This window comes from Musa acuminata, chromosome BXJ2-10 (assembly GCF_036884655.1).
Source record: "Musa acuminata AAA Group cultivar baxijiao chromosome BXJ2-10, Cavendish_Baxijiao_AAA, whole genome shotgun sequence".
Lineage (NCBI taxonomy): Eukaryota > Viridiplantae > Streptophyta > Magnoliopsida > Zingiberales > Musaceae > Musa > Musa acuminata.
In genome coordinates this window covers 12,239,503-12,263,670 of record NC_088347.1, presented here as the reverse complement: position 1 = coordinate 12,263,670, position 24,168 = coordinate 12,239,503, and the positions used below count along the sequence as shown (strand labels likewise).

Genomic DNA, 24,168 nt, shown 5'->3' with positions numbered 1-24,168 from the left:
TACTTCTCAGTTCATTACCAGAAAGTTGGGAGACACTGGTGGTTTCCCTTAGTAATTCTGCGCCAGATGGTATTGTCACTATGAGTCAAGTAACAAGCAGTTTGTTGAATGAGAAGTTGAGAAGAAAGAGTTTAGCAACATCTCAGAATGATTCACAAGCACTTATCTCAGAGAACAGAGGAAGGTCAAAGTCTAGAAGCAGTTCACGTATGGGTAAGAGCAAGTCAAGATCAAGAAAAGATATTGTTTGCTATAACTGTGGTAAGAAAGGACATTACAAGAACCAATGTAAGCAACCTAAGAAGAACAAGAAAAAGGGAAAAGAAGTGGAGTCTACAGAGTCAAAGAATAATACTACAGCTACAGTGCAGGGTGGTGATTATTTGATTTTGTCTCCTTCTGATGATATTTTTTCTTGTGTGTGTCAGGATCTTGAGTGGGTGATTGACACAGGTGCTTCTTATCATGCTACACGACGGAGGGAGTTTTTTGCTACATACAGGTCTGGAAACTTTGGTATTGTCAAGATGGGCAACTATGGCACAGCAGACATCATTGGCATGAGTGATATCCATTTAAAGACCAACCTTGGCTGCAAGTTGGTACTTAAGGATGTGAGGCATGTGGTTGACTTGAGGCTGAATTTAATTTCAATTGGAAGACTAGATGATGAAGAGTATGAAAGCAGATTTCACAAAGGGCAATGGAAGCTCAGTAAGGGTTCTCTTGTTATAGCTAGTGGAAAGAAATGTCATACTTTGTACAGGTTGCAGGCTAAAGCTTATGGTGAGCAGTTAAATGCTACAGAGAAAGACTTCAGTATGGAGTTGTGGCATAGGCGATTGGGACACATGAGCGAGAAGGGGCTGCAAGCTCTTTCCAAGAGAGAGGTATTGCTAGATCTCAGAGGTATACATCTGAACCCTTGTATTGATTGTTTGGCTGGTAAACAACATAGAGTTTCATTTGCTAGTGCTGCTTTGTCTAGAAAAATGCATGCCTTAGACCGTGTTTATACAGATGTATGTGGTCCTTTGAGGACAAAAACTCCTGGTGGATCTATTGATGTTCTTGGTATAAGTGGTGCACTTTATTTTGTCATTTTTATAGATGATTTTTCCAAGAAAGTTTGGGCTTATGCTTTGAAGACCAAAGATCAGGTTGTTAATGTCTTCAAAGAGTTTCATGCTAGGGTTGAAAGGGAGACAGAAAAGAAATTGAAATGCATAAGATCAGATAATGGTGGTGAGTATACGGGATTGTTTAATGACTATTACAGGTCACATGGAATTCAACATGAGATGACAGTTCCTGGTACACCTCAGCATAATGCAATTGCAGAGAGGATGAACCGTACCATCATGGAAAAGATCAGATGTATGCTTTCACAGGCCAAGCTACCCAAAAGGTTTTGGGATGAGGCTTTGAGGACTGCAGTTGATGTGATCAACTTATCACCATGTACAGCCCTAGATGGTGATGTTGCAGAGCATGTATGGTCAGGGAAAGATGTTTCCTACAAGCATTTGAGAGTGTTTGGTTGTCGTGCATTTGCACATGTTCCAGACAATGAGAGGTCCAAACTGGATGGTAAGTCTAAAGAATGTATTTTTCTTGGTTACTCACATGATCATTTTGGTTACAGGCTTTGGGATCCAGAAAAACAGAAGGTGTTCAGGAGCAGAGATGTGGTCTTCTTTGAGGATCAAACCTTTGAGGATTTGAAGAAGAAGGCACCAGCCAAGACTTCTGCAAAAGGATTAGCAGATTGTGACCCAGTTATTCCTCCAGTATATCAGGGTGATGGGGGAGATGTGCAGGAAAATAGTGTAGAGCCTGATGTTGATTTACCTACAGGACATGTTGAGCAAGAAGAAGTAGGAGAGCAAGTTCCCGCAGAACCTCAGTTGAGAAGATCTTCTAGACAACGTCAACCTTCCAGAAGATACTCTACATATGAGTATGTGATGCTTACTGATGCAGGTGAACTAGAGAGTTACCAGGAAGCAGTTGAGAGTGAGTAGAAAGAGAAGTGGTTAGTTGCTATGCAGGAAGAGATGGATGCTCTTCAGAAGAACCACACTTATGATTTGGTGCTGCTACCAAATGGAATGAAGGCCTTGAAGAACAAGTGGGTTTTTAGGTTGAAGACTCAAGAATATTGTTCTCAACCAAAGTACAAAGCTAGATTGGTTGTGAAAGGTTTTGGTCAAAAGAAAGGTATTGACTTTGAAGAGATATTTTCTCCTGTTGTTAAAATGTCTTCTATTCGTGTTGCTCTTTGTATTGTTGCTAGCCAGGACTTGGAGGTTGAGCAGTTAGATGTGAAGACAGCTTTCCTTCATGGTGATTTAGAGGAGAAAATTTATATGGAACAACCAGAAGGCTTCAAAGTCAAAGGTAAAGATAATTTTGTCTGCAAGTTGAAGAAGAGCTTGTATGGGCTAAAGCAAGCTCCAAGACAGTGGTACAGAAAGTTTGATTCATTTATGACAGAAAATGGATACAAAAGAACGGCTTCAGATCATTGTGTGTACATCAAATGGTTTGGTGAGGATTTTATTATTCTCTTACTTTATGTTGATGACATGCTTATTCTTGGGAAAGATATGTCTAAAATTGACAGGTTGAAGAAGGAACTGAGTGAGTCTTTTGCAATGAAGGACATGGGGCCAGCAAAGCAAATACTAGGCATGCAGATTTCTCGTGACAGGAAAAACAAGAAGATTTGGTTATCACAAGAGAAATACATCGAGAAGGTATTGGAAAGATTCAGTATGAGCAATGCTAAGCCAGTTGGTTCTCCTCTTGCAGGTCACTTCAAGTTGTGCTCAGAACAGAGTCCGTCAAGTGATGAGGAGAAGGAGAAAATGCAAAAGGTTCCTTATGCTTCAGCAGTTGGAAGTTTAATGTATGCAATGGTATGTACGAGGCTGGACATCGCATATGTAGTGGGTGTTACTAGCAGATTTCTTGCAAATCCAGGCAAAGAGCACTAGGCAGCAGTGAAGTGAATTTTTAGATATCTCAGAGGGAGCTCTAAGGTTTGTTTAAGCTTTGGAGGTAGACCACCTGTGTTAACAGGTTACACAGATGCAGATATGGCAAGAGATATAGATACGAGGAAGTCTACTTCAGGTTATGTACTTACTTTTGCAGGGGGAGCTGTATCATGGCAATCCAGGTTACAAAGGTGTATTGCTCTCTCCACTACAGAAGCAGAATATATTGCTGCTACAGAGGTATGCAAAGAAATGTTATGGATGAAAGAATTCTTACAAGAATTGGGGCTGAAACAGGAAAATTATGTGGTGCATTGTGATAGCCAGAGTGTCATCCATTTGTGTAAGAACCCAATGTTTCATTCCAAGTCAAAGCATATAGATGTCAAATACCACTAGATTCGAAATGTATTTGAAGAGAAGCAGTTGCAGCTTCAGAAAATTCATACAGATGACAACGAAGCAGACATGTTGACGAAGACCTTACCAAAAGAAAGATAGGAGATATACCGACAGTTGGTCGGTATGGCTTCACATTGAGGAGTCATGGGACAGCCTCCCTTATGGGCTGAAGGGGGAGGTTGTTGGGCTGATAGCCCATATTCAGCTCATGTGGGCTTTATCAGCCCACAGCCCACACCCCCTCTTAACCTAACCCTAATTAAGATTAGGGGGTGTGGTGGCTGCATTTTAGAGACAGATTAAAGCTATAAAAAGGCAGCAACGAGGCAGATCTTCGAAGAAACGAGATTCCAAAGAGAAGAAGGAGAACAAGGCAAAAAAGGAAGAGAAAGAAAGGGAAGAAGACAAGGACAACGCAGAGAGACTGTTCTCAAACATCTAGTAGTCTTCTCATCTCAGGTTAGATCAAATCTACAGTAGGCTCTTGCTGTGATTACTTGTGAGGTTTTAGATATTGTGGGCAGTGACGTGATCCTTGTATCCCAGTTATTCTCTTGTGGTTGTTGCTAGGGTTTTGGGTAAGAGATTGAGATTTGTACATTCATTATTCTTATAGTGGATTATCTCTAGTTTGCTTACCCTTCACATTGAAGGGGTTTTCCACGTATATCTTGGTGTTCTGTTTGATTGTGTTTCCATTTTATTCCGCTGCATATTTTGGTCTTCTAGTATTTATTCCTATACAAAGGTTATTCCTGTTTACATCACTGGAGATCTCTAATATGGCCGAACGACAACTACAATTCCAGTTTTCTTTGTTGAGTTGCTTTTATAAAATCAGTAAAATTCTGCCTGGCCAACCTACACAGCAGAATTGATTGACAATAAACTTTCTTGATAAATACTTTGTTTCAGAAATCCAGGTTCAGAACTTAACCAGTATCTGACCATCAGAATTTATTAATATTTTTAATGAACTTCTGTAAAGCTGAAGGCTGATCAATATCAATTGTCAATCGACATTGTGTGCTTTTAACACATCCCAAACAGCAGTACATGGATAGAAAAGACAACAAAATTGACACAGTTATCAGTTCTTGTCTGAACCATTGAAAGATGAAGCAAACGCGTAGTCTACAGCTTGTTGCTTTAAATTATTCCCTGAGGATTTGCCTGCAATGAGTTGTCTGCATTTTGTTGGTGCTGAAGTTGTCTCAATTGTTTGTCTGGTTTCTTCTCTTGGCAAGTTCAACCAAGAAGGGACAAACACAAACAGATGAAACCAAGCAAATGTTGTTGTTTATAGCTCATCTTAGAAGGCAAAGCCATAGAACGGCTCCATGGATTGTTTAAAGGCCTAATTCGAAAGCCTAAATCATGAATGAACAATTTATAACTTTAATAAGATAATCGTTTGACAAGATTAATCTACGTGTTGGGATATTGATAAAATTGCATGGATTTGGTGACGGAAAAGACTATGAAAATACAAGCCTTTGGGATAAAAAAGTAAGAGCTCTCTCATTAGCAGAATCAAGTTTTTGTGATGATCTTTGTTCGACTCCTTGTGTTTCAAGCATGATAATGTGTCATTTGATAAGGGGTTTGATATGGTCAACTCTACCTTGGCCAAGTAAGAGAATGAAGCAACAGCTACACAAGGAAAACATAGAGCCAACACTCGTGGTTTTACTGTAAGTTCAATGCAAAGAATTCAAGGTGAAAGATGCATTTGGAGATTCTTGATTACTTCTAAGTCTTTCATGTTTGAAACTTTTCAGTATCATAAATGAAAATTGAAGCTTTTGTTCACCCTTGGCATCCATGCACTGTTGATAGTTGCATAGATAAGATACTAAAAATATTGGACTTTTCTAGTACTAAGACTACAGAGACCAATTTAGACAGCCAGTTAATTTTGTTAAATGGATACTTTTTATCATGACATTGCAAAGATGATAAACCAGTCAATGATGACTGAGAAACATTAGGGCTAGAACAAGATGATCCGCGATGAATTGTTTTGCCTTTATGAGTGTAAGGTGATGGATCTCTAACTTCCAACCCTAAATGTGATCACTCTATATAATTTTTTACTAGATCAAGATGATCCGGGATGATTTGCTTTGCCTTTATGAGTGGAAGGTGGTGGATCTCTAACTCTCCAACCCTAAATGTGGTCACCCTATATAATTTTGTCAATGGTTGATGCGAACCAATTAATGTATCTTTTATCTAAATAAATTTAATTAGTTTAGCGATATTTTACGAATATAATAAGTTATCACATATCGGTATTTACTGAACAAGAAAAAATGAAGTAAATATAAAAAAGATGTTGGAAATCATATTTATTTTTATTAAATATTATAAATCTTGACTGAAGATTCATCTTTACAAAAATATCATTAAGATAGGAAGACTATTTCTCAAATCAAATTATATTCAAAGAGGTCATCATATGCAATTATAATTTTTCTTATGGTTTTTTTTTTTTTACTTGAACTTATAAAAAAAAGGGACTAAAACATTGAAATTGAGTTCTTTCTCCCTCCTTGAGTCAGAATTATCCTTTGTGTTTCTATTATTTCTTAGTTACTATCTTTCTTTCTATTCTTTTATTATCAAAAAATTCCTATTATTTTTTAATTACTATCTTTCTATTCTTTTATTATCAAAATACTATATTTCTATTCCTCCTCTGTTATCAAAAGGAATCCGCTGCTTCTCGTTCGTCAATGGTCGGATAAGGTAGGTTACCTTACCTTACCTTATAGGGCTTTATGAATTTTGAGATGGATATCCAACCAATACGGACTCATCAATTGAGAGTTAAATCGTATTCGGATCACAACTGATTTTTTTATGTAAAAACAAGGGATACAGTGATCAAGCAAGACACAATATGTGCGACATAAAAGAGAATGCATGAAACAACATTACAATTTGCAACAGGAAGAGAAAGGAGAGGTGACCTAGACCCAATTCTGTGCTTATTACTCACGCTTTCTGCAGTGATCAGCATTTTAGTCTCTGGTGATTCTTCCTATTTGCTGCACTACATCTTATGGTAGCATGAACATAAATCTTCATGACTCATTAGCAAAAGAACAACCCAAATTTCTCTATTCACCACCACATCTCTCAACTCCAACCTCAACAACATTAGCTTCACATCTCTCAATTCCAACCTCAACAACATCAGTCCGAATTTACTGATCCAATGTATATTTTTTCGGTAATACTTGATCTGATCGCCTAAATTAACATTGGACCGAGATTTAAATCCTTGAGCTCAACACTTAGGCTTATCATTCTCCATAGTTTGCAGGTGATACTACCTTTTACTTTTGCAAAAGCTTCATTTGGAGAGGTATCAGAGGGAGGAGGTATTGGTGACCTTCACTAATCAACCTGGTGGAGACCGTTTGGTAATCATAGAAGCCATTTGTAAGCCAAGGTTGGCAAGGATCTTGCCATTTCCAGGAGTCACCAACCATCTAACATTGGCTCATAGATCAACAATAGACTTTCCTAGTCTCTTGTTCTATGTAATCAAGAACGGTAGTGCCACCAAATACCATGTCTTCCAAGGTAAGTAATGCTCATGGCTTCTGTATTCTCATTTCCTCCAGCCATATAGCCTATCTTAGGAGTTGGTATATTATCCTAAGATTTATGAAACTATTTTAAGTAAGATTCTTCTAATGCTAACTAATTTAACTAGAAAGGACTTTGATAATTTATTATAAATCCTAGACTCAAAGGCAGGACCTCGAGAGATCATTGCTCAGTCAACTAGTGATACCATCTCCTCTTGATAGATAATTGACTGTGAAGTATTTAACAGCAGGCAGAGATAAAAGAAATCAATCACGATATTTATCATCCAACTGTTTATCCAACAAAAACACAATGACAGACAAATGAAACTAATCCATGTTTAATCCAACTGTAATTTAATCCAGCAAGAGTAAGTTTAGTGCAGGCTCCTGCTTCACAGTTCACTTAAGTTTGGCAAAACCCGTTATGAACATTAAATAAATAAAATCATACAGCATATTTCTGGAGTAAAAGGTTTCACTTCCTCCCATTAACCACATCATGCGTCACATATAACATGGATTTTAACATCTAACATTTGAACTGTTTCTGTAGAGATCAAATGCAGTTAAAAAAAGAAAGAGTAAGTTAATGAGGTTAAAAGGATGAACATTGTTTCTCACCACTGGCACAAAAGAGTCGAATTCTAAACCTTCAGAGCTACTTGGTCCTGCCATGTTATTTTCCTTTTACTTGCCCTGTTTGAGCTGCTCCCTTCATCTCTACAGACTGCAAACTTTCGATTGTTTGGCCCTCCATCCATTGAGTGCCTCTCCGACATCTCAGGTTTCAGGGGCTCCATATGTGACTGAAACTCCACATCTTCGCCACTCTACAAGCATACTAGAGCAACATTAGCAATCGGCTACCGACGAATCCATGCACAGAATACAGCGAATGATGGGATCGTGAAGGTACCGGCAAAGAAATTTGATTCAGATCTAGCATTGTAGAAGTGCTAGGTTTTGCAGCTTCGACTGCACTGTGATTCTTCCCCTTGAAGGAAACCTCGTTTGGAACATGCAGCCTTGCTGGTTTAACAATGCCAGCGATAGGCGATGAAGTTTTATGAAGCTGCTTCTTGAGTCTATGAAAGGTGGTCTGAGATGGATTTTCCAACAAGGACTGGTATCTTCCTAGCAGGAATCTGAAAAGAAAATTGAATCTGTTGAATGTAATCTTAGGAGATTGTGAAACTGAACAGAGGACTGCCAAAGACATGAAAGAGTAATACTTGACTTCAGCCAAGAGTCTCAGCTTCTTTTGTTTTGCCTTTTGTAGATTCTTCTTCTTTTCTTCAGTTTCCTGGAAAAAAAATGTAAAGTTCATAACCTTTATAATTTTTTGTTTAAATATGTAATTGAAAATTTTGACCTAATTCTAATATTTTATATCTCTAGAGCTTTTATCTCAGAAGAAAACATTGTAGTTTTTTTATTTTCTTCCTCAAAACTAATTTCCCTGAATCTAAAAAAATAAAAATCCCATGAAAGATCAGACACACACAGAAAGCCAGCAAACATAAGGCAAAGCCTTTGGCAAATTGAACTATTAATTTAGTTTCACATATCAATATATATGTCATCATTTATACAATAAATGGTGGGTTTTCAATCTAACTGATCAACAGTGGCAAAAACAAGAAAAACCAGAAAGATCATTGCCTAGAAAACGAATCTGTAAAGTTTTGGAGAACCCATTTGAGAAAATGGAGTCTTGGATGTCAGTATCAAGCAAAAAAATAGGGAAAAAAAACATCAACATGGGGAAAATATGAAGCTGAGATCCACACAACCAAGAAAAATAAGAAAAGTGAAGATTCAGAAATAGCACCAAGAATCCTTTAGATCCTAAGATCAAGGTAAACCCCAGAAAAAAAGAATACATACGGATCTACTGCTCCACAAATCCAAGAATTATAGCCAAAAAAGAAGAAAAGGAATACATGAAAGAAACATTCTCACCTTCAGCAGATCATCATAATCTTGCAGCAGGTACTGATATCTCAACCTTGCCCTGGCATCTTCCCGAATCTGGTGATAAGCATTGGATGGGGAAGGCTGCATGGGAACCTTCCTCACCTTCTTCGCCATCCAGATCTCCACCTCAGAGGGAAAAGAGGAATACAAGGGGGAGAGAAGGCAGAGCCCAGATGCGAAACAAATATATTCAAAAAGAGGAGGTCATGGACATAACAGATGGACAGACCGAGAGAGAAAGGAGGCAATGGAGAAATAAAGCTGGTGGAGAGAGAGAGAGAAGGGGGTGGGAGGGGGGGGGGGGCGGGGCGGGAGCCTCCTCCCCTTGTCTCTCTCTCTCTCTCCTTGCGTGTCTGACCAGGACAAAACCCAAAGAGCCCCAAATCATTTGAGAAATTTGAGAACTGAAGAGGAGGTGAGGAGTTGTTTTTCTTTGATGGAGTCGGAGATTTTTTTTGGGGTTGCAGAGGGGCATTTGTGGCATGTTCTGTGTCTAGAGAGGGAGAGGGGGGGGGGGGGGGGGGGGTGGGTTTGGAAGACACCCTCCTCTGAAGGCACCTATCCTTCTTTCTTTCTCTTTTCCTCTTTCCTTCCATCCTCATCCTTCCCTGTTTCGCTCTCTCCACACCTCCGCCTCTTGTTTTCCTTCCATCGTATAAATTTTATGACAAGCTGGGACATCTGGGAGGAGATGGATGGAGAGAGATTGGAGGGCATGATCTCTGTTCTCTGCTCCCTTTGATGTTGGTTGGGATGAGAGGAGACTAGCTTGTGGCTGCTGCTTCGCTCTGATGCCGCACCTGTTGCCTTAGTACCTTGTGCAGATCAGATGGTGGTGGGGGGCAATGGTAATGGATGTGGATGGGACAAAACTCTTTTATAGTGTTGTTGGTTGCCTAGTTTACTCGACTGCCCCCTCCTCTCTCAGTTATTTCTTTCGAGGCACCCCCATCACTTTCCTCGTGTGACTACAAAAGAAACTGTCCCAGTCTGAAACTTTTATTTTCTTCCCTTTTGACATGGAATGATGAAAAGTCTTACCCCCTTCCCGTCTCTGAAACTTCCTTCAAAACACCTCCAGGGGATAATTTGAAATTCTTCATCAATGGGGTAAACACATAAATGTCTAAATCAACCAGCACTCTTGTTTTCTCCTTCCTTGAAGGAATCAGCGTCACATTCCTGTGCTGAATGCTTCCAGTTCCCAAGTCCGATATGGTGAAGCTAAACACAGATTCAAGCAAAAAGAGAGAGAGAGAGAGAGAGAGAGAGAGAGAGAGAGGATTGTCTGCTCATACCCTTATGCTACTGCTGCTGAGCAAGGGAAAGCTGCAGATGTATCATTAGCAGGTGTCTGGGAGCTGTGACCATCTATTATGGCTTTCGGCACCCACCAAGGCTTCCCTGTTTACAGCTTTCATTGGCCTTCAGAACTTGTGGATCCTTGACTCAATGGTAGAGAGAGAGAGAGAATTTTTTCTTCTTCACAGTAGAGTTTATGTTCTGATCTGCAGCTAGCATACTGATGTAGTTTCCTTGTCACTGGGTTGGGAAAAAGAAGAAAATAATTATTCTGCTCTGCAACATACTACGATTCATTTGGATGGTAGCTGATTTGTATGCATCATAATTATGATCAGTGATCATTATCGTTCCGCTCTGAATAATTCTTTCTGGTCACCCTCTCATAGTTCAAATCTAATATTGCAGTCTCTTACCAGCAATAGATCTTTTGATATAGCAAGTTGTTGCATGATGATGATGCAGATCATAAGCCTAATTGGGGGACAACCAGCTTTACCATTTTTAAGTGTCAGGGTTTGACTACAGATCTTGAATACCAAATCCTCATAGTTCTCAGAAATAACCATTCCATATCAATGGAACAATAGTTTGTCCAAATAATTGAGTGAATGTTTCAGCACAACTTTCTTCCTCAACAGAAGGAACTATATTATACTTATACATATTGCACACATAGATATATATATATATATATATATATATATATATATATATATATATATATATATATATATATATATATATATATATAGAGAGAGAGAGAGAGAGAGAGAGAGAGAGAGAGAGAGAGAATAATTTCCTTCAACTGATAACCCCATTATCCTTAATGAGAGTGTTCTGGATCCCAGTTAATCAATAATCACATTGTAACACCATTCAATTTATAGATTTCCAACTTATCACCTACCAAGGAATCCAAAGATTTCTCTACCTTTATATTCATGTAAACCCCACCCATTCATCTGCTTTAGATGAAATGAATGTGAGAGAGAGAGAGAGATGATGGCTTTCTCTTTAAGTCTTGGGCAGTGGTTTCCCAGCTAAGAATGACTGAAACAGTTGGAATGCTCTCCTTGGTTGGAAGAGTGGCACCTCATGCCCTGCTCCCCTCACTGAGGCAAATATCATTCCTTCATATACCTCAGTCCACCCTGCAACCTGCACAATTCCAACATCACACACACAGAAAGCATCAAGGGATCTCGAAGAAGAAGAAGAAGAAGATGCATACCTGTCGACCTGAATACCATGGATACCAAGGGATCTTGATCTTTAACCCAAGATGGCTGATGGAGAACCTCGTCGCTGTCACCGGGACGACGGAGTCGGTGTCACCACTGCCATGGAAATCACCTCAAATCAAACATCCATGATCACAACCCAACAAGAAGCACCTCGTCATACTTCACCTGAACATCCATATCCTCAGGCCAGCTCCGATCAGCTCCTTGTAAGTGGGCAGCATCGAGAACTCAGCATCGCCCCACGTCTTTATCAGCACATTGCTGGAGAAAACCAAATACAGATTCCATCACTGAATTCTGCAACGAAGAAAACAGTGTTCGTTCCACAGGGTTGCAAGTGGCACCTGCACGCAGTCCACCGGTAGGGGATTCCCGTGGTGTTGGCGTGCATCGCCCTCTGCACGTCGGGCCGGTTGTAGTACTTCTCGGCGTAGTTCTCGGTGCAGGGGTCGTAGCCGTAGGAGCTGCGGCGGAGCAGGGTGTTCTTGAACCGCAACCGCCGCTTTGCAGCGTTGGCGCAAGAGGGGGTGTAGATGCTGTACTGGTCGATATCGCCGAACTCGTGGTTCATGGCGTAGCTGATGGCGCGGTCGCACTTCCGCGACGTCTTCGTCGAGCTGAAGTTGCAGGAGGAGAGGATGGATCGGTAGGTGCCGTCGGAGACCATCGAATGAGTCCACCAGTAGGCGACGGTGCCGAGACTGTCGTAGTAGTTGTCCGTCACCGCATTGCCTACCTGCTCATCGTGACATCTCATTACAACAATTAATCCAAAGATCCTGCTGGTGAACTCAACCAACACTCACAAAAATTCCTTTGAGGTTGATGAAAGGCTCCGAAGACGCCTTGTTGTGATCGATGACCTTTTTTGCCAGTTGAGGAACGTAGTGCCCTGCAACAAAACCAGTCAAAGCAAATGAAGCGCCACCAGGAAGGCGATCAACGTGACTGCGCGCTCACGAGAAAATTACTACCAGCATAACTCTCTCCAGAGATGTAGAAATCTCGAGCCTTGTATTGCGGGAATCTCGACATCCACCCGATCAAGAACATGAGAGCATCTCCAGCTGCAGATGGAGAAGAAATCAGCATCAAACACTTCGATGCAGGGAAGAACTGCTCGTCTCGAGCGTTTACCTGTTCGCTCGTCGCCAGAGGTCTTGAGGTCGGAGCTGGTGTTGGTGTAAGAGAAGCCGACTCCGGCGGGCGACTCCAAGAACAGTAGGTTCGCTTCTGCTCAGATCAAGAAGGTTTCATGGAGTGGAACAGTGAATTGAGACTTGATCGGAACAGGGAATGGAGATGGTGGTCACCTCGGTTCCATGAGAATTGGTTGAGGTCGATAGATGAACAGGTACGGCTGATCCTGAAGGGACCGATCTCCTCCGAGGCGCCGTAAGCCACCGACGAGCAACCTGGGCCTGGTTCAAGAATGCCATTTTGGTCAAGGCTCTAATTGAATTCGGGAAGGAGACCGGATTTGGTGGGGGAAGTCATCTTTTGACTTCCATTAGTCTTGCAAGTCAAAACAGGTATTTTTGCATTCAACCTAATAGTCAATATTGCCATTAAAAAATACTAAAAATATTAATCTGATAGTAATGTACCAGAATTCAATACCTCTACCTGGATATGTAGAGTATGCAGAATTAAATCTTTAAAAAATATAACACTTTCCTTATCTAAATCTATCAAATCATCATTATCTCTAAACTTGTGTTATGGTGGCTAAGTATGATTTCAAGTATCTATTATTTTTTTAATTCAAGTCCGTTCCAAATCTGATTTAAGTGGATTGGATAATGAATACTTGAAAAAAAATCTGATGAATTTATCATATCCAAAATCATATCAGATAGCTATTTCATATAAATCCATTTAAAAGGATATCCAAAGGCAATATAAGCAAATCGGATGGGCGTAAGATTCAGAGAAAAATCCAAACCCTGCGCACTAAATGTCATGCAATCATAATTGTGTCTGCACAAAGTACTAACACTACATCAATGCTTCTATTATTTGCGGTCCTACAAATTCATACTCGTTATAGAACTTAATGTTGGTGGAGCCAATAATAAGATCCGAATCCAATTCAAAATTTTACATATTACATATGGATTCTCATTTTAGTTCCGAACATGCTCTATGAGTCAGACAATATTGGCTCCATAAGCCAAGAGAGAAGTTGCAGGTTTGGATTGACTTGTCTTCTAGTGCTTTATTTCTTATGTGCAGGCAAGGCTTTATAGAGCTTGAGATGAAGATTTTTATGTAGAATTAATGTAGATACAGCAGATAAAGCAGCATTATTTGTCTGCAATTCAACTATTCAAAGAACAATTCAAATATTCATGATTAACAGCACGAGATGAAGGGAAAAACAAAAAGCAGAATCATGATTAACTTGTTATAAGTTATTATCATTAAGAAATAAGTTAAAAAGAGACATTCAGTATGAAAAAGATGTTGTTTGTTAGTGTTAAGAAAGAACTATTCCAACCCCTAACAATTTGATATTATATAACGTAATATTCTATATATTTGATGATAGGGTACATTTCAGTACGCGACAATATGGATATGAAGCTTCAAGTCTTATATGGTGCATAGTGCACATGTGGTGGGCAACCGCTTGCCACCCCTCTATACGAAACAACATCATCACAGTACAGCTGTCTCTGAAAGCTCAGGATAGCACTACGCGACATCGATCCATGCGAGTCGATCGATGCTCACATGAAAGCTTAAGTCGATCGCCTGATGAGCTGTCGTAGTAAATGGGCCATATACGATTAGCTCATCCTCGCAGGTATAAAAAGCCAACCTTCCCTGATCGGAGGGGGGGACTTCCTCTTCTCAGAAAATGACTTAACTTCTATAATCGGGATGATGTTAACTTAACCTTCGGAGTGGCCAGGTCGAGAAACCCCTCCCTGCTCGACCTAGGCCTATGTACGGGAACCTAGTGATGACGAAGCAAACTACGTGTCGACAAAAGAATAACGTGCAAAGCCAACCCCGAGCTCAACTTGACCCCGACAAGGGTCACATCGCAAGGATGATCCTAAGCATTAGTGATCAGATCGAGCCATGCTAACACCTCAGTTGCGGTTAGATAAGTTCACTAATATTTTAACGTTAGAGTGAGGGTCGATATCATAGGAACGACCCACGACTAACTCGGAGCCCACTTCGTCGAAGAATCGCCAGTAACCCACCTTGCCTATAGGCTCGGAGGGCAACCACTCACTGCCCATGGGGACATGGGGCGGGGTTGACATAGATGTCGGATTGCTACTGGTGTATGTTCAATGGGATTCTCCCTCCAGAAACACCTCGGCATCCTTAGTCGTCTTGCCCATGGCATTCCTCGGTCTTTGCCAAGCAGGTATAAGCCTCGATGAAAATAATGCAAATAGTCACCCCGCTTATCCCGCAACTCATGTAGCTAATGGCTCCATCGCCAACTGCACCTACACTCCCTCCCTTTGGAGCTACCCAACGCCCCCTCGGTCGATCCGTCATCGCTGATGGGATATAAAGAAAAATAACTTTTGTATATGAACAAATACTAGCATGCCATAATACACAGCGGAATTAAATGGAACCATAATCAAATAGAACACCAAGATATATGTGGAAAATCCCTTTAATGTGAAGGATAAAAATCACGGGGTAAACTAGAGATAATCCACTATAATAATAATGAATATACAAATCTCAATCTCTTGCCCAAAACCCTAGTAACAATTATAAGAGAATAATTGGAATATAAGGATCACGTCACTGTGCACAATATCTAAATCCTCCTTAATTCTCCCTAAATAATCACAGTAAGAATCTACTAGAGATCTGATCTAACCTGAGATGAAAGCACAACTAGATGATTGAGAACAATCTCTCTGTTATTATAATTAGGTTAAGAGGGGGTGAGCTGGGGGGTGACAAAGCCCACCTTGGGCTGAATATGGGTTGTCAGCCCAACAACCTCCCCCTTCAGCCTATAAGGGAGGTTGTCCCATAACTCCTCAATGTGAAGCCATGCCGACCAACTATCGGCATATCTCTTGTTTTTCTTTTGGTAAAATCTTTGTTAATATGTCTGCTCCATTATCATCTGTGTGAATTTTTTGAAGATGCAACTACTTCTCTTCAAATACATTTCGAATCTAGTGGTATCTGACATCTATATGCTTTGACTTGGAATGAAACATTTGATTCTTACACAAATGGATGGCACTATAGCTGTCACAATGCACAATAAAATTTTTCTGTTTCAGCCTCAATTCTTGTAAGAATTCTTTCATCTATAACATTTCTTTGCATACCTCTGTAGCAACAATATATTCTGCCTCTGTGGTGGAGAGAGCAATACACCTTTGTAATCTGGATTGCCATGACACAACTCCCCCTGTAAAAGTAAGTATATAACCTAATGTAGACTTCCTCGTATCTATATCTCTTGCCATATCTACATCTGTGTAATCTGTCAACACAAGTGGTCCACCTCCAAAGCTTAAACAAACCTTAGAGCTCCCTCTGAGATATCTAAAAATCCACTTCACTGTTGCCCAATGTTCTTTGCTTGGATTTGTAAAAAATCTGCTAGTAACACCAACTATATATGTGATGTCCGGCCTTGTACACACCATTGCATATATTAAACTTTCGACTACTGAAGTATAAGGAACTTTTTGCATTTTCTCCTTCTCCTCATCACTTGACGGACTCTGTTCTGAGCACAACTTGAAGTGACCTATAAGTGGAGAACCAACTGGTTTTGCATTGCTCATACTGAATCTTTCCAATACCTTCTCGATGTATTTCTCTTGTAACAACCAAATCTTCTTATTTTTCTTGTCACGAGAAATCTGCATATCAAGTATTTGCTTTGCTGGCCCCATGTCCTTCATTGCAAAAGACTCACTTAGTTCCTTCTTCAACCTGTCAATTGTAGACATATCTTTCCCAAGAATAAGCATGTCATCAACATAAAGTAAGAGAATAATAAATTTCTCACCAAATCATTCGATGTACACACAATGATCTAAAGTTATTCTTTAATATCTATTTTCTATCATAAATGAATCAAACTTTCTGTACCACTGTCTGGGAGTTTGCTTTAGCCCATACAAGCTCTTCTTCAACTTATAAACAAAGTTCTCATTATCTTTGACTTTGAAGCCTTCTAGTTGCTCTATATAAATTTCCTCATCTAAATCATCATAAAGGAAAGCTGTCCTTCACATCTAATTGCTCAACCTCTAAGTCCTAGCTAGTAGCAATACCAAGAGCAACACGAATAGAAGACATTTTAATAACAGGAGAAAAAATCTCTTCAAAGTTAATACTTTTCTTTTGACCAAAGCCTTTTACAACCAATCTAGCTTTGTACTTTAGTTGAGAATAATATTCTTGAGTCTTCAACTTAAAACCCACTTGTTCTTCAAGGCCTTCAATCCATTTGGTAGTAGTACCGAATCATAAGTGTGGTTCTTCTGAAAAGCATCAATTTCTTCCTACATAGCAATGAATCACTTCTCTTTCTACTCACTTTCAACTACTTCCTAGTAATATTCTAGTTCACTTGCATCAATTAGTATCACATACTCATCCGTAGAGTATCTTCTGGAAGGTTGACGTTGTTTAGAAGATCTTCTCAACTGAGGTTCTGCAGGAAGTTGCTCTTCAACTTCTTCTTGCTCAACATGTCCTGCAAGTAAATCAACATCAAGCTCTACACCATCCTCCTACATATCTCCCCCATCATTCTAATATACTAGAGGAGTAATTGGGTCACAATCTGCTAATCCTTCTGTAGAAGTCTTGGCCAGTGTCTTCTTCTTCAAATATTCAAAGGTTTGATCCTCAAAGAAGACTACATCTCTGCTTCTGAACACCTTCTGCTTTTCTGGATACTAAAACCTGTAACCAAATTGATCATGTGAGTAACCAAGAAAAATATATTCTTTAGTCTTACCATTCAGCTTGGACCTCTCATTGTTTGGAACATGTGCAAATGCACGATAACCAAACACTTTCAAATGCCTATAGGAAACATCTTTCCCTGACCATACATGCTATGCAACATCACCATCTAAGGCTGTACATGGTGATAAGTTGATCACATTAACTGCAGTCCTCAAAGTCTCATCCTAAAACCTTTTGGGTAGCTTGGCCTGTGGAAGCATACATCTAATCTTTTCTATGATGGTGTGGTTCATCCTCTCTGCAATAGCATTATGTTGAGGTGTACCAGAACTGTCATCTCATGTTGGATACCATGTGACCTACAATAATCATTAAATAATCATGTGTACTCACTACTATTATATGATCTTATATATTTCAATTATCTTTCTGTCTTCCTTTTAACCCTAGCATAAATTTTTTTGAAGATATTAATCACCTGATCTTTGGTCTTCAAAGCATAGGCCCAAACTTTCCTAGAAAAATCATCTACAAAAGTGACAAAATAAAGTGCACCACTTATACTAGGAACATCAACAGATCCACCAGGAGTTTTTTTCCTCAAAGGACCACATACATTTGTATAAACATGGTCTAAGGCATGCATTTTTCTAGACATACCAGGTCTAGCAAATGAAACTCTGTGTACCTCTGAGGTATGACAATATCTCCATCTTGGAAAGAGCTTACAATCCCTTGTCGCTCATGTGTCCCAGTCGTCTATGCCACGACTCCATGCTAAAGTCTTTCTCTATAGCATTTAACTGCTCATCATAAGCTTTGGCCTGTAACCTGTATAAGGTATGACATTTCTTTCTATTAGCTATAACAAGAGAACCCTTACTGAGCTTTCATTGCCCTCTATGAAATCTGCTATCATAGTCTTCATCATCTAATCTTCCAACTGAAATTAAATTCAGTCTCAAGTCAACCACATGCCTCACATCTTTAAGCACCAACTTGTAGCCAAGATTGGTCTTTAAATGGATATCATCCATGTCAATGATGTCTGTCGTGCCATAGTTGCCTATCTTGTCAACACCAAAATTCTCAGACCTATATGTAGCAAAAAACTCCCTCCGTGGTGTAGCATGATAAGAAGCACCTCTGTCAATCACCCACTCAAGATCCTGACATATACAAGAAAAAATATCATTAGAAAGATACAAAATCAAATAATCACCACCCTGCACTATAGCTGTGATATTATCTTTTGAATATGTAGACTCCACTTCTTTTCCCTTTTTCTTGTTCTTCTTAGGTTGCTTACATTAATTCTTGTAATGTCCTTTCTCACCACAGGTATAGCAAACGATATCTTTCCTTGATCTTGACTTGCTTTTACCAATGTGTGAACTGTTTCTAGACTTTGACCTTCATCTGTTATCTGAGATAAGTGCTTGTGAATCATTCTGAGATGTTGTTGAATTCTTTCTTTTCAACTCCTCATTCAATAAACTACTTATTACTTGACTCATGGCGACAACACCATATGGTGTAGAATTATTGAGAGAAACTACTAGTGTCTCCCAATTTTCTAGTAATTAACTAAGAAATAACAATACTTGCAACTCATCATCAAGAGATATTTTCATAAAAGATAACTAGTTAGTAACACTCTGCATTTCATTCGAATGCTCAGCAATAGAAGCACCCTCTCTATATTTTAGGTTCACAAGTTTTTTGATAAAAAAAACTTTATTACCATTTATTTTTCTTTCATAAAGACCTTCCAATTTTTTCTAAAGAGAATATGTAGAATTTTCAGTAGAAATATGGTAAAAGACACTATCATCACGCCACTATCGAATAAACCCAACTGTTTTTAATCCAACCTCTTTCACTCATCATTTGTCGTTGTGAGTTTTGCACTATCCTCCTGCAAAGGTCTATACAAATCTTTGCAATACAAGATATCTTCCATTCTTGGTTTCCATGTCATCCAATTATTTCCATTTAAACTAATCAAGCGAGAAACATTACTGGCCTCTATGTTTAAATACAAAATTAAATCACTACAACCCTGCTCTGATACCAGTTGATGAGATATAAAGAGAAATAACTTTTGTATATGAATAAATACTAGCAGCAATAACACAATGGAATTAAATGGAACCACAATCAAACAGAACACCAAGATATACATAGAAAACCCATTTAATGTGAAGGGTAAAAATCATGGGATAAACTATAGATAATCCACTATAATAATAATATAATAATGAATATACAAATCTTAATCTCTTGCCAAAACCTTAGCAACAATCACAAGAGAATAATTGGGATACAAGGATCATGTCACTGTGCACAATATCTAAATCCTCCTTAATTCTCCTTGAGTAATCACAATAAGAATTTACTGTAGATCTGATTTAACATGAGATGAAAGCACTACTAGATTGAGAACAAGACAGAAAAGGAAGAGAAAGAAAGGAAAGAAGATAAGGACAATACAGACAGATTGTTCTCAATCATGATCCCGTGGCTACCAAAACACTACCTCTTTGCTGTCTTTTTTTATCTCTTTTTATAGTCACTATACTCCTCTAATATAAATTAGGATTAGATTAAGAGGGAATAAGCTATGAGCTGATAAAGCCCACCTTAGATTGAATATGGACTGTCAGCCCAATAATCATAAGTCCTGAACCATGAAAAGTTTTTGGAACATGTCGGAGGCTCAAGGATGACGCCCTAACGAAGCACCCCGGCATGTGTTCGATCGAGCATCATTTCCGTAGCCCGATACTCTGTCATCGGACTCGGCAGATGACTGTTGTAACTCTTTCAGACCGTAAACGACATGAGTCCCCACTTTTATGGATCTACTGTGAGCTACATTGGAGCAAGAAGTTGGTAATCAAATAATAAATTGACTTCGGTCGCCCGCCGCGGGGGGAGGGGAGGGTGAGGGGGCCGGGGGGATTGGGGTGGTGTTCGGTGTTGGGGGTTGTGGGGGGCAGCAGTAGCAGTACAGTAGCAGCAGCATCCCAACGCATCCCCTGAACACTGCGCGTGCTTTAAAGACTCCTCTGTCCTGTCACTGACCAGCGCATCTCCCACTAAGTCAAACCGTGGCATAGAGTAATGGAAGCTTAAGGATTAATGCACAAAGAAGGGGAGGAGCAGTGAACACCTTCCTTTTCCTCTCCCTCCTCACACTTTGGCTCAGTTCAAGAACCAAAAGTTGGAAGGGTAAAGTTGCTTCAGCTGTGGAAGTTGTTGTTTTCATGCTCTTGGTTTCTTCCCACTGTGATGATGACAGTGGAAGAAACAAAGAGAATTTTGCAGCTTTGGGTCTTTTGGGCAGTTCAACAGCAAACGGAAGTCGCAAAAATCCTGGGTTTGATGGACTGCAAGCAAAAGCCTATCCTTCCATTGTTTTCAATCCAAAAGGTCTGCCTAACTATTTTATGATCTCTGCTTGCGTTTCCAACACACTTTGCATCTTTGTTATCACCTTTTAGAGCATGTAGCCAAACAAAATGATACTGTAGACAACAAAATATTTTGCCGTTATTATCTTTGTCCAAACTGGAAACAGTTCGAACCCCCATCCAACTCATACTTCCCACATCTTCTTACAGAAACAAATGAACACTCAAGTTGCTGCCACATGCCTACCAGAGATTATCACTTCACAGATAACTTTGGGGAAGGGAAGAAGAAGAGAAGAAGAAGCGCAACTCACATGCAAGTATATACGATTGCAGAATAAAGGAGACTGTAAATTCCGAACATCTGAAATGTTTATGGTAACAGATACTGATTTGTTAGGAAGTTTAGGCAGACACACAAAGAATACTTTAGATTATGATATGAGGAGCTGACACCAAACAGAGGAGGAAATCATGACTTGGACTTTGTCCTTCTTATCCAGGGAACAGTGATCGCTGCTCACATGATCCACAAACTGTGCTGCAGGCCAAAGAAGCAAAGAAACAACCACCTCAGAAGATCCAACTCTGTAATCTAATATTCTTGCTTCACATTCTCCACCCTACCCTCAGGGAGCACGTTCGCAGAAACCCGTGTTCGCGCACTAACATTCGCTCTTTCTCTTGGTTGGATTGGACGGCATCCATTCTTTCGGGTTCCTGCATCCTGCGCTGGCAGGCCCAGCTCATGCCACTTTGGCAGTTACTTGAGATAGGATCATGAAGTGTTTGCCAATGTTTTACTGTGGCCAGTTTACTGTAAACCAGCAACAGCCTCTTTATCATTCTGGAATCAATGGCATCTCTTAAATCCTTAGGAGAACAAAGAGATGATCTTCTCCTCTCTTCTCATGATCTAAAAAACAAAGTCTAACAGCAAAAAAAAAATCCTAATTTGTTTGGAGAGAAATAAAGCTCAAATGAGTCTTATCTTATATTCTACCCCGATAAAAATTCAAACTTTATGGTCAAACCCAAAAGAATTTTAGGGTTCCCTTCATGAAGCACTTTTAGATCTAAAGAGCTGATTTTGGATTAGAGTAGAGAACTGAAGATGAATTATAGTAGACGGCCTAAAGAGTCGACAATGACTAAGAAATCAGCCACAAATGTTCAGTCACGGTAGCTAGCGAGGAAGCAAGGAAGGAGAGACTGACCTCCATTAAGCCAGAGTACCAGCGGCTTCTCAGCAGCGTCGGTGGCAGCCTCGGTGAGCCAATAGAAGAGCGCTCTTCCCTGCTCCTTGTTTACTGTGACATACCCCGAGAACTGGGCGAAGGTAACCGGCGGTTGCCCAGGGAGCGCCGTGATCCGGTCGTGAGCTTGTTGGTCGGCCATGGTGCCCACTGCAGCAGTAAGCAAAGGGAGTAGAGAGATGAACAACAAAGATAGGGAGGCGTCCCTCAAATGACCACCCATTGCAGCAAGCATAGAGCTCCCAGAGTCCCCACTCTGTGCTGCAATGTGATGTATCAGTGTTTCTGTAGAGGAAGGAGGTGGTTCAGTTCACAGAAGCTGCTTCATATTTATAGAAGGCATATGTGGACTCTGTGGATGAGAGAGTTCAAGTGCTCATGTTGGAATATCTACTGCAGCTGTATGTGAGAGATGAGAGAAGGGTAGCTGACCTATCTGTGGATGAGAGTATTTACTACATTGCTGGAGTTGGAGCCCCAGCAACAGGCTGTTAAATTCAATACCTTGAAGATGTATACCTCTACCTCTCTCTCTCTCTCTCTATCTCTCTCTCTCTCTCTCTCCCTCTATAGAGTTTATTGGTTTTGTGAGAGATGGTGTGGTCCTGAAGTTAGATGGAAGGAGAAAGTGTATCCAGTGAGAGCAAATGTTCATCTGAGTTATCTGTAGAAGTGGATGGGAGTCAAGAATCACTGTCCTCTACCAACTCCTGTGTTACTTCTTGAAGCTAAAATATACAGGCATTTATAATAAATCAAAGTGTGGAGGATTCATATAAAGAAGAAAAGAAAAAGAAAACACACAATCAAAGTAGGATGACGACTCTCTTTAAGCACATTTAACCATTTCTTCTTCCTTGTCTATGTGTTTGGTAAATTGGAATTTCTCGTCACCACAAAGATGGGACCCTGATGCCTTAAGTTGATGCTCCTTGTTCACTAGGAGTTTGACTAGTGGGCCTCCCAAAACAAAAATGTTATCACTTTTTTGCTGGATCAACAATTTTTCCTCCTTGTCCCCTAGCTGGAATCAGATAGGCATGGGAAGATGTTTCCAAAGTTAAATAGTCTTTTAGCTGGTTCTTTTGTTGCACTACCTAAAGCTGCAATGGCTCCCATATGAACTCTCTCACCTATCCCATGCATCAGTGAGCTGATAGTTGCATGTGATATATATGCATTTATTCTAAGATGTCCCAACTATTTCAGATTCGGTCTTCTTAGTCTACCAGTGTTCCTTTACAGTGGTTTAGGTTGTGGTTTGTAGTTTAGTTGCACTCTCTTGGCACAATAACACATTCCGGGTGTTTTTGGGTCAGTTTGTTGTATTAGATTGGTCATACTTGATTCTGATATCGAGAGGATTTGCTTCACGATGCAACCTAAAAGGCTTCTTGTCTTTGTCAAGCTTTCATATGGACTACTGCTGGTATGTGGTATTATTAATAAGGTCATGAAGCAGGAGAGCCCAAAGTCCACCTAATTGCAGTAGAAACCTTAACTATACTGGTCGGTCATCTTGGATGAAGAAGAACAAGAGACAATGCTGCAGCAGTAAAGGATTCAGGTTCACTACTCGAGGTTTGAATTCAGTGCCAAGCTACAGGCTCTTATATATCAATGTTGTAGGTGTGGCTGGCAGAATAATGAGCATGTTTCATGATTAGAGAGGAAAAGGAATCAAGGTCTGTGGAAATCAGTAACTTGTTCTCAACTCCAAAAACACCAATAATGAGTGCATTATAAGTCAAATAATAAACTGTTGTTGTGTAAACAAACTCCTCACAGATTGCATGCTTTCTTTCACTTCATGCTATGTAATTCCTGAGTTATTTCTTCTGGCACATCACCTTGACTCGATTGAGTGAGTATAGAAAATATCCATTGTAATAAAAAGAGGCTGGGAATTGGATGGAGAATTTATTGGAGTTGACTGGATGAAAGGTGATGTGAACATGTCAACTACCAGTGGTTGAGGATTCCCAAAGTTACATATTTAACTTGACTTGCCAAAAGTTTCAAGACCTTTG

At 39.9% G+C, this 24,168-nt stretch overlaps 2 protein-coding genes across 3 annotated transcripts; both read right to left on the bottom strand.

The window, feature by feature from the left end:
- Window positions 1-7,412: 7,412 nt before the first annotated feature.
- Window positions 7,413-9,472, bottom strand: LOC135625833 (uncharacterized). Of its 2 annotated transcripts, none has more exons than XM_065130926.1 (4): window positions 8,972-9,472; window positions 8,242-8,312; window positions 7,926-8,154; window positions 7,413-7,850 (listed from the first exon to the last, which is right to left on the bottom strand). In XM_065130926.1, exons 1-4 carry the CDS (start codon window positions 9,098-9,100, stop codon window positions 7,797-7,799), a joined length of 483 nt encoding a protein of 160 aa, XP_064986998.1. In that variant the 5' UTR covers window positions 9,101-9,472; the 3' UTR covers window positions 7,413-7,796. The 2 variants fall into 2 exon arrangements, with proteins under 2 accessions (XP_064986998.1, XP_064986997.1); XM_065130925.1 differs by having other exon boundaries at window positions 7,413-7,839; window positions 8,972-9,460.
- A 1,625-nt stretch (window positions 9,473-11,097) lies between these two features.
- LOC135625931 (serine carboxypeptidase 24-like) lies at window positions 11,098-22,549 on the bottom strand. Its single transcript, XM_065131081.1, has 9 exons — window positions 22,100-22,549; window positions 12,849-12,956; window positions 12,673-12,768; window positions 12,510-12,602; window positions 12,342-12,427; window positions 11,880-12,271; window positions 11,701-11,796; window positions 11,523-11,628; window positions 11,098-11,449 (listed from the first exon to the last, which is right to left on the bottom strand). Exons 1-9 carry the CDS (start codon window positions 22,371-22,373, stop codon window positions 11,306-11,308), a joined length of 1,395 nt encoding a protein of 464 aa, XP_064987153.1. The 5' UTR covers window positions 22,374-22,549; the 3' UTR covers window positions 11,098-11,305.
- Window positions 22,550-24,168: the final 1,619 nt, after the last annotated feature.